Source organism: Sorex araneus, chromosome X (assembly GCF_027595985.1).
Source record: "Sorex araneus isolate mSorAra2 chromosome X, mSorAra2.pri, whole genome shotgun sequence".
NCBI lineage: Eukaryota > Metazoa > Chordata > Mammalia > Eulipotyphla > Soricidae > Sorex > Sorex araneus.
In genome coordinates, this window is record NC_073313.1 from 157,956,938 (window position 1) to 157,969,693 (window position 12,756).

Here is a 12,756-nt window from a genome sequence, read left to right on the forward strand (position 1 = left end):
CTTGACCGGCCTCTGGGTGGACCGAGCCTCAGCACTGCGCCCCCAGAGCACCAGTTCCTTCCTGCCCAGTGCTGGCCCCTTTGTGGAAAGCCGGGCAGAGGATGTGGGCCTCCGTGTCTTCGTGTCTCACCCACTGCGGCAGCTCCTGATCTTGTGACTAGCATTGGCCCCACAGCGGGAGACGGGTGTGCACGTGTGGCCAGTGCGATGCGAGGGCAGCAGCCCTGATGGCCTTTTTCTGTTTGGTGGGTTTGGGGCCACCCGGCTCAGGATTACTCCTGGTGGGCTCAGGGGCCCTCTGTGGTGCAGGGGCAGGAGTGGGCCTCGTGCAAGCCCAGCACTGTCCCTCTGTCCTGTCTCTCCCACCAGCCCTGACTCTCTGCGGTACTTCGCACACCCGGGTCACACTTTCTGCTCAGCCGCTTGCTTCCCCCTGGAGCCATGGGCGCCTTGTTTTTGGCCCGTCAGCTCTCGCTTTGGGATGTGGCTGTTGGCCCGGACCACAGTGCTCCCCGCTGCCTGTGCGGGTCTCTGCCTAGGAGCCACAGCCGTCCTCCCAGGCCCTCTCGGGCACTGCCGACCACGGCTGTGGCAGGCACCTTCCCCCACGGGCACTCCGGGCCCTGGCGCCCTGGTCTCCGTGGGAGCCAGTGGCCAAGAGGTAGCAGCTTCTTTGCCGCTTTTTTTTTTTTTTGAAACTATAAACTTTGTTTATTCAAAATGTTCACTGTAAGTTAAATGAAATCAAAAATGTATTTTTTCCAAATGAAGTTAGCATCTAAAGCTGCTAAATCCACTATTATTTATAACAGAAGTAAACGTTTACAGTCTTGGCTGATATTTAAACAGCAATATTTACACTACACAGTATTATTAAAGCTCATTTTCTAGATTAGACAAAATGCAGATATGACAATGTTTTCACTTTTTCCTTGTTTTCAGTATAAGATTTTAGTTTCTGTAATTTAAATTGTTCATAAATTTAGGTTATTTTTCTTGCTGAAGTCTGTAGAGCTTCTTTTTTTTTTTTTTTTTTACTTTTTTTTTTTTTTTTTTTGGGGGTCACACCCGGCGATGCACAGGGGTTACTCCTGGCTCTGCACTCAGGAATTACCCCTGGCGGTGCTCAGGGGACCATATGGGATGCTGGGAATCGAACCTGGGTCGGCCGCGTGCAAGGCAAACGCCCTACCCGCCGTGCTATCGCTCCAGCCCCTGTAGAGCTTCTTTTTGAAGAAATTTTATATTTACAGTCTTTCCTTTGACATATGAAAGTTAGAAAATGTCCTCAGTTACATATGCAGCTTACACATTCTTTAAAAGTAATCTTCCAAAAATACCACAAACTACTGACTCCATAGTATGTATGCTTCCTCACCAATCACATAACTTCTCAAAGCAATATTCAAGTACATTTGTGCTTTACATGCTTATTACTTTAAAGTCTACTTTTAGCTTTCAATAAAATCGTATGATCTATCTATAAGGATTTCTGAAATATTTAATGAGGCAACGGTCACCCTGAAAATATAAACTGCTATTATAGCTTTTTCTTCTCTCATTTTTTTAATGCATTTCCTATGTAATTTCCTGTTCTTCAGAAAAGATTATTTTTTTTTATCTTTGATCTTTGTAATCTCAACATTGCTCTCCCCAGCTTGATATAAAAGACAAAATTCCGCAGGTTTTCTGAGGATCACTCTGTATGTAGTTGTAGCAGTGGAATCTGCTGGTGCTGGATCTCATTTCCAGTTATTTCAAAGGCTGGAGAACCTTATTAGCGGCTTCCAAGGAATCAATTAGGTTCTGCAACTCTTCTTTACTCATTTCAACAGAATACGGTTTGACTTCACCATTTTCTCTAACATCAAGATGAAGGTTTAAAAGTGGCATTTGCAGTGTCGCAATCTTGTCACTAGAAAGAGCTAGCTTCAACTGCCAATCAAAATCCTTTAGCTGCGCAGAAGAAATATTAACTATTTCTTCTAACAGAGTCTGTTTGATATGATTTTTTCTACTTTTCAAGCATTTCATGACAGTTTCTTGATGAGATGAATTCAACTGATTCAACTGCTGAAATATCTCTTCATCAGATAAATTTCTGCCAACTGCATCTTTGAAAAATTTGGTGATATCTTCTAGAACATCTGTCCACTCTGCTGAATCCCAGACATTCTGGTAATCTTGATAGAGAGGAGGAGCCTGGCCACAAATGCCATCAATGACTTTGTGGAGTAACTCCAGACCCCACCCCCAGGCCCGCGCCTTCTTTGCCGCTTTGTCTGTGCCCTCGTGGGCTGCAGTGTGGCATGTGGGGATTTTCCTGCCACCACCAAACTCCTGCCCTCTGTCCCCACCCCTCGGCCTCTCCCCCCCCCCCCCCCCGTCGCCCTTGTCTCCCCTGGCGCCTCTTCTGCCCCCTGTCCATCTCGTCTCAGACTGTCCCCTGTGCCCCCCGAGAGTGCCCTGGAGGCTCTGGTCCCTGCCGCTCCTCACTGTCCCCTCGGTGCTATCACTGGCCCCTTCACCGGGGACCCCAACCGTGCTCTGAGGCCCGTGCCTGGGAACCGAACCCCCATGCTGGGACCCCCAGGCTGGGTTTTGGTGCTGGGATGGACCTGCCTGGCGCTGTGCTGGTCCCGAGGGCGCTGGTGTCATTCAGCGGGGTCCCCTCACTCCTTAGAGCCCCCAGAGGCGCCCTGCCCCTCCCCCACAGGCTGGCCCGGTGTCCCCTCCTTCTGGCCCTTGCTTCCAGCAGGAGGTGGAGAAACCGCCTGCAGGCAGTGTGCCGGGAAGTGAGTCTGCAGGGGCCCGCAGGCACGGGTGAGAGGCCTCATTTCCTCACGGGGCGTCAGGGGACGGGAGTGAGAGGGACAGACGCGAACACTTGGCCGGGGCCTGCCTCGGTCCTCCACCCTCTGTGTCCCTGTGGCCACAGACTTTGTGCTCATCTGGGAGGACTTTGGGCAGCAGGACGGCCTGGCCAGGACCTAGGCCAACACCCACGGGGCCTGGTGGGAGACTTTTCTAGAAACCTGTGCACAGCGGTGTGTGCCAGAGGTGAGGACGGCCTGTCTGTACAGCTGCCTGGCCCAGCCTCGAGCCCCATGTGTGGAACAGGAGCAAGCCCAGCGTAGCTGAACGAGAAGCACACATTGTCCCTGTCCTCCACGGGCGGGTCTTGGTCCCGGTGCCTGCTTCAGGCCATGTGCAGACACGCCTGTGGGTCTGCACTGGAAGGCCCTGACCCGCTCGGACCCTCCTCGCCCTCCTGTCCCGACTCCTCCCCATCCATTTGGCTTTCGGTCCCTGCCCTGGACAGGTGCAGGGCTCAGGTCAGTGTCCCTCCCTCGTGTGGAGTTTGGGGCACAGTGTGTGCAGTCTTGCATGGACACGTGTGTGACACAGGCCCGTGTGGCCAGGGCAGAGTGGGGAGCCGGTCCTTGACAAGGAGGTACTCCGAGGGTACCTGGGGCTGAAGGGCGCGGCCACACCCCCACCCCTGTCCTGGGGCCCCTGTCCACCCCCAGGAGCCAGCCCAGACGGCTATGAGGCACAGGCTTCCCTGCGTGGGCACAGGGAGGCTCAGGGGTGAGCTGGGCTGCTGCCCACTGGCTAGTGCTCGTGACCACATGAGCAGGGCACAGCCAGCCTCCTCACCAGCCTGGTCAGCAGTATGGCTGTGGACAGGAGCCGGCGTCATCATGCACGGGTCTGGGGCCAGCACCTGATGTCAGGCAGGCACCAACGGCCGACCAGCCACAGACCCCTGAACTGCACGGCAAATGCACACATGTGTGTGTAGATGTGCCCTCGTCACAGACCCACGCACACACATGCACACACATGGACGTGACCACCCAGTACAGATATACCACACAGGCCACAAGACCATGCACACACATACATGCGTGCACACACACATGGCCACACATTACCGTCAGGAGCACCAGCTCAGATACACAGTCCCGGGGACCCTCGTGCGCTCCCCCTCCCATCAGACCCACTGAAAAGGGCCTCCTTGAAGGGGGGGCTGTGGGGGAGGGGACAGTGCACTCCAAGCAGGATCTGCGGAGCCAGAGTCCCACCAGGTGTGGCCCTGTGGGTGGGACAGACAGACACTGCCTGAGGCCTCGCCCCATCCTGACCCGAACCCGGGCTGCTGCTTGGGCCTGTCCCCAGGTGCTGCCCAACCAGGCCTCCAGCTGGCATGTTGGGGTCCCCAACATCCTGCAGCACGAGGTTCCTAACGTGCCCCCCCCATTACTACTACTGCCAGTTCCGGGTGTCCAAGCTGTCCAGGTGGGCGCGACGACGCTGGCTGGGGGACACCAAGGAGCTCCGTGTGCCCTTCCCACCCCTCCCCCAACTCCATCCCCTGGCAGGAGCCCTGCTCAGGCAGCCCTAGTGGCAGATGTCATGAGAGGTGTGTGGGGGGAGGGGAGGACAGCGGTCCCGGAGGCCTAGAGGGCTGAAGCCTGGAACGCGCACCCACAGGTTCCTGGAATGAGCCGAGCGGCAAGTCAGCTTCTGCAGCAGCTGCAGACACCAGGCTGCGAGGGGTGGGGCGGGGCCGTGGAGCTGTGGGCGGGGCTATGAGGGGTGGGGCGGGGCCGTGGAGCCGTGGGCGGGGCTATGAGGGGTGGGGCGGGGCTGTGGAGCCGTAGGCGGGGCTATGAGGGGTGGGGCGGGGCCTTGGAGACGTGGGCGGGGCTATGAGGGGTGGGTGGGGACATGTGGGCGAGGCTATTAATAATGTGGGCGGGGCTATTAATGATGGGGCAGGGCTGTGGAGGGCAGGGCTATGAGCGGACTGAGAGCAGGGCTGTGGGGTGGGCCTTTGGGGGGCTTGGCTGTCCTTGGGCACGCAGGGGGTGGGGATCGGATGGGGAGTGGGCAGGAATGTGGTCAAGTTGGGGATGGGATGGGGAGTGGGCAGGAATGTGGTCAAGTTGGGGAGGGTCTGGGGGGCTACTGGGAGAGGTGCCTGCCGAGGAGGGCTCAATGTGTTGGGCGGGGCTGTGGAGGTGTGGGTGGGGCCATAAAAATAATGGAGAGGGCGGAGCTATGAAGGGCGGGACTAGATGGGGCGGGGAAGTGGGTGGGGTATAAACACTGGGCGGGGCGGTGGTGGGAGGGGCAGACTCCATGCTGTGGGCGGGGCTGATACAGGAGGCGGGTGGGGCGGGGTTATGGGGCGGGGCTGCGGGGGCGGGGCTGTGGGCTTCAGGGAGGGATGACCAGGATGGGGCGGTGAGTTGGGGCGGGCTGTTCTGCAGATGCTCCCAGTTCCTGCCGTTCCTGCCGTCCCTGCTGTCCTCCCCTCGGCCTTCACCTTCCCGCAGCTACGTGAAGTCCTGGCCAAGACCCCCTCAGCCGCGGCAGGACAGACATGACCTAGCCAACCAACTCCTCCTCCTCTTCCTCCTCCTCCTCCTCCTCCTCATCATCATCATCATCATCCCGTTGATCGTCAAATTTCTTGAGTGGTCTCAGTAACGTCTCCATTTGTCCTAGCCCTGAGATTTTTGCAGTTTCTCTTTACTCGTCCTTTCCAATGGTGCCACATTGGAGGATCTTTCAGGGTCAGGGAATGAGATCCATCGTATCCATCATTGTTACTGGTTTTGGCGTATGAATACACCATGGGGAGTTTTCAAGGCTCTCCCATGTGGAGCTGTGGGAACTCAGAGGAGGGCTCCCAGAGCAGCTGCCCACCCCCTTCCCTGCAGACCGTGGATGTGTTGGGCGAGAGCAAGCGGGGGGAGGGCTAAGTGCGAGCCAGGAGTGAGCCCTGAGCACCCGGGTGTGCCCCCGTCCCCCCAAGGGAGAGCAGGAGAGAGGCCGGGCAGGGCCCGTACCCAGATGCACTGGCCACAGAGTGAGTTCGAGGGCGCCCTTACCCTCAGGGGCCTCGCCTTCAGCTTCTTCAGGCAGGTGGGCAGGCTCCCGGGCGCATGTCTGTGGTCTGGGCCCTGGTTTCCCTTGAGGTTTGTGGGGTGCCCAGGCAGCTACCAAACCATGTCTGGGGTCCAGAATGAGGAGGTGGTGGGTGGTCCAGTTTTCCCTGGACCTGAGTGTCCTTCAGCCTTTGGCTCCGCCCCACCCCCCGGCTGAGATGCAGCACTGCTGGCAACAGTTTGGGGGGGTGACAGCAGGGGGCTTGGGTCAGGAGATTCTGCAACCACAAGGACCCTCAAAGCAGACCTCAGAGAGCCCCAGGGTGTGTGAGGGGCGGGTGCCATTGCTGCGAGGCCTGTTCTGTGTCCACTGAGGCCCAATGACCTCCTGCTCTCGAGTGCCCAGGATTTGTTACTCTCCTGGGAGGGAACATGCTCCCCAGGGTCCAGCAGCGGGGACCCAGCTCGGGGTGGGTCCGGGAGCTGCTCCAATGGGCTAAGGAAGGGGTTTTCTGTCGGCTCCTGAGTGGAAATCCAAGTGTGGGTTCAGGCACGGCTGGATCCAGGTGTCTCAGTCATATGGGGATGTGCCCACTTGGGCGCTGACCACACCTCTCCTGAGAACCTGGGGTGGTCCCAAGTGCCCACATCCCAGACCTCCTCTCCCTGCGTCTTGGTCCCCCTGCCTCCATGAGGAGAGCCGCTGGGGCCACTCTGCAGGATGCGTCCTCCCCACACCTGCAGAGCTGGGAGTGGACAGGGCTGGGAGGGCCAGCGGTGGGGAGGGCCGGTTCTCAGCAACGCACAGGCATCCTCCTCCCACGAGTCCCCAGCCTGGCTAGAGTGTGCTCATGCGGTGACACACATGTGTGACTGTGGCCACCGTGACGCAGATCCCGCCTGCTCCTGTTCTTGGGCCCCTCCCAGAGGCACCTCAGGTCCCCGTGCAGGGGTCAGGGTGTCAGGGTGGGAGTGGCCCTCCCTGCCCCTCCCTGCCCTGAAGTCCGCTGCCCTGCCGGGGGAGTCCCCGCAGGAAGTTCAAGGACTGGTGGCAGGAAGGGAAGGTGGACGTGGCCCTGGACTTTGAGCTCCTGCCTGGAAACGGGTACGGGCTGGCCGGGGGCTGGAGGGCTCTGGGAGGCAGCAGGCAGGGGTCCTGGGCAGACGGGGGTCCTGGGCAGTCGGGCGGCAGAGGGGGGAGTCCTAGGTGGAGAGTGTGGGCAAGTGGGAGTCCTGGACGGGGGTCCTGGGGGACTGTGGAGGGTGGGAGGGGGGTCCCGGAGAGACAGTGGGGGTGGGAGGGGGTTCCAGGTGGGGACCCTGCCTCTGACCCTGGCTGCCTCGCAGTGCCGCAGTCTGGCTTGGTCACCGTCTTCGTGCCCTCCTGGTGCTGCAGCTGGACACGCACAGATGTGTGTGAGCAGCAGCCCGTGGCCGAGTCTGGACCGGCGTCCTGAGTCCTGGCACACCTGGCGGTCATCGGCAAGGGGAGCTCGGGGTTGCTGACCACTGGCCCCCAGGGAGCCTTCCTGCTCACCTCCTCCAGTTTCTACTGCGGTTGGAGCTGGCTCCCACCTGCGCGGCCTCGTGGACTTCACCCAGGCACCGCCTCCTGCCCTGCACCCAGGTGAGGGGCAGGGCCTGGAACAGGTGAGGGGCAGGGCCAGGCAGGTGAGGAGGCTGTGGGAGGTCCCTGGGGTTCTGCAGAGCAGAAAGGACACCTCATTCCGGGGGGCTATGGGAACCGGAGCTCGTCCACTCCCGCCCGGGGCTCAGGGTCTCCCACTGGCACAGAAATGCTCTGAAAGGAAACGGCTCAAACACACCCAAACCCGAGGCCTGCTTAAGCGCCTCGCGTGGGCAGAGGCCCTTTCTCTTCCCTCCACGAAGCTTCCCTGACTCTTCCTTTCCCTTTGTGCTCAGGGGTCACTCCTGGCGGTGCTCCAGGGGACCAAAGCCTGTCTGCCAGGTGCAGTGCAAGCGACCTGTCCCTTTGCTCTTTCTGGAACAGTGACGATGTGACAGTGCTTGCCTGCCTGGGGTGACACACACAAGCCTGTCACAAAACAGTGCCGTTGTGCGGAGAGATTGCTGGCACACAGCACTTGCCTTGCGTGGAGGCTGACTGATCCGGGTTTGATCTCCAGCACCTCATGTGGTCCCTCGAGCCCTGTCAGGAGTGCTCCTGAGCACAGAGCCAGGAGTCAGCCCTGGGCATCCAGTGTGGGGCCCCCTCTAGCCCCGCTCCCCAGTAATGGAATGTCAGGTCTGTCCCACCTCCAGGCAGGCCGAAGGCAGAGCAGCTGGTCTGGAACAGTGAGCTGAGCCCTGGAGGCGTTCAGGAGAGCTCAGGCCGCCCTGGGGGAGGAGGTGTGGGGAGGACCCCACCTCTCCTGCAGGTGTGAAGCTCCCAGGGCCCTGAGGGACACCATTCTCAGAGCCGGGCCCCCTGGCCATCCGCCTGGCCTCAGTCCTGGGTTTGAGGCGGCTCCAGCACTCCCCACTCCCACTGCTGTGCCCCCAGGCCTCCCGGCACTGCCTGGGCCGCCACGGTCACGCCGAGTGTGGGGTCAGTGCAGGCCAGGGTCAGGGCCCAACACCCACACACACACTGATGCCAGCAGGGCACGTCACAGTTCTCCCGCACCCAGGACCTCGGGGCCAAGGCTGTCCCAGGAACCGGCGGGGAGGCTGGCCTCCACCTCCCGTCCACCTCTCCTTCCTGCTGTGGCCCAGCCATGGGACTCCGCCGGGCACGTCCAGCCCTCCCGTGGCGCCTCTGCCCAGCGCGTGGTTTGTGGCCGCCTTCTCGACCTCCCGGTGCCCAACCTCCCCAGGTCAGTGCCGCTGAGCTCAAGCGTGGGCAGTACCAGCCGCGACACCACCTTCCCCTGGCAGGTGCTTGGCTCAGTCCCGTCTGGCCAGCAGCCCTAGCTCCAGCCCACGGCGCCGCCTCGGCCTCCCACCCAGCCTTCCCTCCCAGACGGGACCTCGGGGTCTGCCTCCAGCACCCGGCTCAGAGCGGGAGGAGGGCAGCGCCCACTCTGGTTCCGGTGTGGCCTGTGGCCTGAGGCCAAGAGGAGCCGTAGCAGGGGCAGGTCTGTCCCCGTCTCCAGGCAGGCCGCCGGGCAGCCAGCAGCCGGGTCCCTGCCAGCAGTGGGGGCACCTGAGAGGCAGGAGCCGCCACACCTTCACGGCCAAGCCCTTACTCCTCTGCTTGGCCACCAGGCCCCAAAAAGCCCTCCCAGCTACTCCTCTCCCCTGGGGCTCGGGCGGGCTGGGCCTGCAGAGCCCCTGAGCTGTGCAGCCACCTCGTGACCCCGCCCCCTTCCCTGGAGACGCCCTCGGGCCCTTCCTGCAGGGTCCACGGGCAGCTGTCCCGACCCATCCCCCAGCGGAACGTGATAAACATGAGCAAAGGCTGTGACAGGCTACGCTGGTTTCCACGCTGGTGCCCGCTGGGCAGGCTCCTGCGGGTAATGAAATGAGTCTCAACACACTCCATCTACTTTAAGGTTTTTATTTTAGAATTTATAAAATTCCAGTGTCATCCGTATGCACGAGCCTTTATACACGTTTGCATATAATCTCCAAATTCCAGAGTAAGGCCAAGGGATGGATGAGCTGTGGGCACACGATGTGGAAGATGACGGGACACACAGGCCCCAGCCCTGCCCAGTCACCTCAGAACCTGCACAACACCCCATACAGGGAGCAAAGTCCCCCGGGGTTCAGGAGCGGGGTCTGCACCCAGACACACAGCAGAGTTCCCCGGGAGAAGAAAGTGACTTGGCGGGGCTGGGGATGAAGACAAGTGAATCAGGAGGGAGGCGGCTGGCCAAAGGGGGAGCCCCAACCCCGCGGGGCTGCCGGGAGGCTACCCAGGAGACGTGCCTTCCTCCCTAAAGACTGTGAGGCTAGACTTGGGCGAAGCACCTTGCTCTCGTCAGGAACTGCCGAGTCTAAACCTCACCAGGCTTCAGTTACGAAGAGACCGAGACTGTATGAGTGGGGTGGAATGGACGGTCCAAGCACAAGTGACTGCGACCCAGGAGGGATGCATGGCAGGCCTGAGTGGCGAGGGCGGAGGCCCCATGGTCTCACAGGCCCCCAGACCAACCCTGGAGCGCTCCCCGTCCAGGGCGGGCCTTCACCCAGCCAACGTGCCTCCTCTGCAGCACCCTGGCCTCTGCCCCTGCCAGGACACCGGGCTTCCTGCCCCCGGTGCTGCTCAGGCCCATGGGCCCACACCCGCGAGAGGCTGCGAGCAGCGCCACGGCGGTGAGGTAGAAAGGAGGCAGCACTGGGAGAGGAGGCGTGAGGAAGAAAGGCCGCGAGCGAGCTGGGGCCCCTCCCTGCACGCTGCGCCCACGGCCCCCAGCCCCGTCCCCTCTTCTCCGTCCAGCTCTCCTGGGGTGAGCTGGGCGGGGGCTCCGGCAGCCGGAAGGTGCCACTGCGTCCTATAGAAGGAGGGTCTGGGCGACAGGCAGGAGGGGCAGAGGGACGGGAAAGGAAGAGGAAAACGTTTTGGCTTTCATAAAGTCAAGGAAATTTATTTCCTGAGGTCATAACACAGGAAGTGGACTCGCCACGGCGGCTCGCCCCGGCGTGGAGGCGGGCCTGGCGGACATGCTGGGTGGACCAGGAAGCCGAGAGTGCGTGTGCGTGGTGGCGTGGCCGGGCCCGTTAGTGTTCACGCCGTGCGGCCGGCCCAGAGCCTTCACTGTGAGACCTCGGGGGAGGGGCAGCAACAATGGACAGGGGCAGCCGCTGGTCGACTGTGGCGCCGGCTACCCGCTGTGGTGTCGGGCGGGTCAGCAGCTGGGGGTGTCGCGCTCTGATCATTATCGCTTGGGGCCCCAGGGGAGGGTCTTGGGGGCCACCTGAGCCCCAAAGCTGGGAAATTCCTCGGAGCTGCTCATGTCTGGAGCCTGTGGGGGGAGGGCACGGGTCAGAGGCCGCCAGCCCAACCGGCCACCACCCAGGCCCGGGGCAGCCACCAGCTGACCTTCTCGCTGTTGCTGGCGGTCCAGGGGGCGTCTCTCACCACAAAGCCCTTGGAGGGCGCCCTGGCCTCCTCATGGGCCGGGGGCTTCAGGTATACCTGCAGGGCCTCACTGTCCACCACGTCGGCCAGCTGTGGGCACAGCGGTGAGGCGGCAGTCTTCGGCCTGGCCGGTCGCCCCCCCTCCCACCTCCCCGAGACCCCACTCACGTATTCTTCCTCCAAGTTGAGGATGTGGTCGATGGCCTCCTCCACGTTCTCGGGGAGGCCGGTCACGGTGACGCAGTTGGGGTCCGGGGCGCCGCTCTGCGGGAAGCGGATGTCCACCTGCAACCATCACACACCATGCTGGCCAGTGGCCACAACTGGGGCCAGGGCCACAGAGCCTGGCCAGACCCCGGTTCCTAGAGGCAAAGGGCACAGGAAGACGGGTCACCTTGAACTCGTCCATGAGCTTGCGGATGGCTTTGCCCCGGGCCCCAATGATGCGGGCGTGGACGCGGTGGTCCAGTGGGACGTCCTCAGAGACCATCTGCTCGAGCTCGCCCACGATCTTCAGGATGGCTTCCCGGGCGGCCTCTGTGTTCTTCTCGTAGCCCGTGATGGTGATCTGGTCCTGCGGCTGGGAGAGAGGTGGCGAGAGGGTCCGGTCAGCGGCTCGGCCACGCCCTGAGAATGGGGCCTTGTGAGGAGGGGACAGGGGCCAGGCTGCCATCAGGGAAGCAGGGACACACGGCTGGAGAGGGGTCAAGGGCAGAGGTTCGGACACACTCTGATGCTGGGGACCGACCCAACCTTGCAGGCGGAACCCTGATTCCAGCACTCGGCCTGGTCGCACACAGAGCCAGGTGGTGGCAATGGGACCCGGGGGTCCTCTGATGTGCCAGGAGGCTGCGGGGGGGGGGGGGGGTTCAGCCGCAAGACCCCGCTGCCCAGGGCTCTCAGGGCCGCCCCGCCTGTGCCCCACCCAGCCTCACCTGGCTGCCGTCATCCTTGTCTGGAAACTGGATGTTCACGTCGTGCTCCAGGCGGATCTGTGTGATCACAGCCCCCTTCCTCCCGATGATCTTGGGGTGGTACTTGGGGTCCACAGTGATGCTCAGCTTGAAACTCCTGAGCGCCTACAGGTACGCGAGAGGTGAGACAGTGCGGAGAGGCACTGGCCCTCAGGGGCCCACTCCAGGTGGGCTCTCAAGACAGGTGCTGTGCGAGGCCCTGGTCACCCGCCCCGGGGTGAGCGGCCAGGGTGGGCCTGGCAGGCTGGGCCAAGCGAGGGAGGCGCCCGAGGGGGCCGCAGGCCTGACTGAACATGGGTGGGACTGCTGAGTGTGGCGCCCGGCGAGGGGCCCAGCCCGCACGGAGGCTCCAGGCTCAGCTTCACCTCCTGCTTCTGGGGTGAGGCCGGGCCGCCCGCGGGCCCGACTGTCCCCGGCTGTCCCGCACTCACCCGGTCCTCCTGCTCCGCCTGCAGCTCCTTCACACGCTCCAGCAGCCCCGCCTTGGCGCGGTCCAGGTGTGCGGCGAGGCCTGTGATGGCCACGCTGTCCGACTGCAGCTCGGGGGCCGGCACGTGGATGTTCACCTGCACGTGTGCGGCCTCCATCAGGGCCTGCACGCCCGCCCACGCTGCCGGGCACAAGGCACGCCCCACGCCTGTACCTCAAACTCGTCCATCATCTTGCGGATGCCACTGCCTTTCTGCCCGATGAGGTACCGGTGAAGGTCAAAGGGCACCTCCACCTCGATGGTGACAGGGACCAGCGCCTGCAGGGACACTAGGGTCAGGCCCGGGGCTGTCTGCAGCGGGGGGCCAGCCTGTGCCTGGGGCGGACACCCAGACAGGCAAGCCTC

The 12,756-nt window shown here is 62.0% G+C and overlaps 2 protein-coding genes across 3 annotated transcripts in view; both read right to left on the minus strand.

The window, feature by feature from the left end:
- Positions 1-1,200: 1,200 nt before the first annotated feature.
- LOC129399850 (COMM domain-containing protein 8-like) lies at positions 1,201-3,703 on the minus strand. Its single transcript, XM_055121189.1, has 2 exons — positions 3,661-3,703; positions 1,201-2,297 (listed from the first exon to the last, which is right to left on the minus strand). Exons 1-2 carry the CDS (start codon positions 3,701-3,703, stop codon positions 1,753-1,755), a joined length of 588 nt encoding a protein of 195 aa, XP_054977164.1. The 3' UTR covers positions 1,201-1,752.
- Positions 3,704-9,404: 5,701 nt separating this feature from the next.
- The window catches only part of HDLBP (high density lipoprotein binding protein), a 43,422-nt gene continuing 40,070 nt past the window's right edge, over positions 9,405-12,756 (minus strand). For both annotated transcript variants that reach the window (XM_055119753.1, XM_055119754.1), the window contains exons 22-28: positions 12,565-12,669; positions 12,353-12,487; positions 11,883-12,026; positions 11,342-11,527; positions 11,116-11,232; positions 10,909-11,037; positions 9,405-10,831 (exon numbers count right to left, since the gene is read on the minus strand). In XM_055119753.1, the coding sequence (XP_054975728.1) occupies positions 10,745-10,831; positions 10,909-11,037; positions 11,116-11,232; positions 11,342-11,527; positions 11,883-12,026; positions 12,353-12,487; positions 12,565-12,669 (903 nt within the window). In that variant the 3' untranslated portion in view covers positions 9,405-10,744. The remainder of the gene's footprint in view (positions 10,832-10,908; positions 11,038-11,115; positions 11,233-11,341; positions 11,528-11,882; positions 12,027-12,352; positions 12,488-12,564; positions 12,670-12,756) is intronic.

What these genes read in the sequence shown, in the direction of transcription:
- LOC129399850 (XM_055121189.1), bottom strand. Translation starts at nt 3,703, where the DNA reads ATGACGCCGGCTCCTGTCCACAGCCATACTGCTGACCAGGCTG. An exon ending in CCATACTGCTGACCAGGCTG is followed by an intron (nt 2,298 to 3,660) that starts GTGAGGAGGCTG and finishes GCCACACTGCAG; the next exon opens with CCCACGAGGGCACAGACAAA.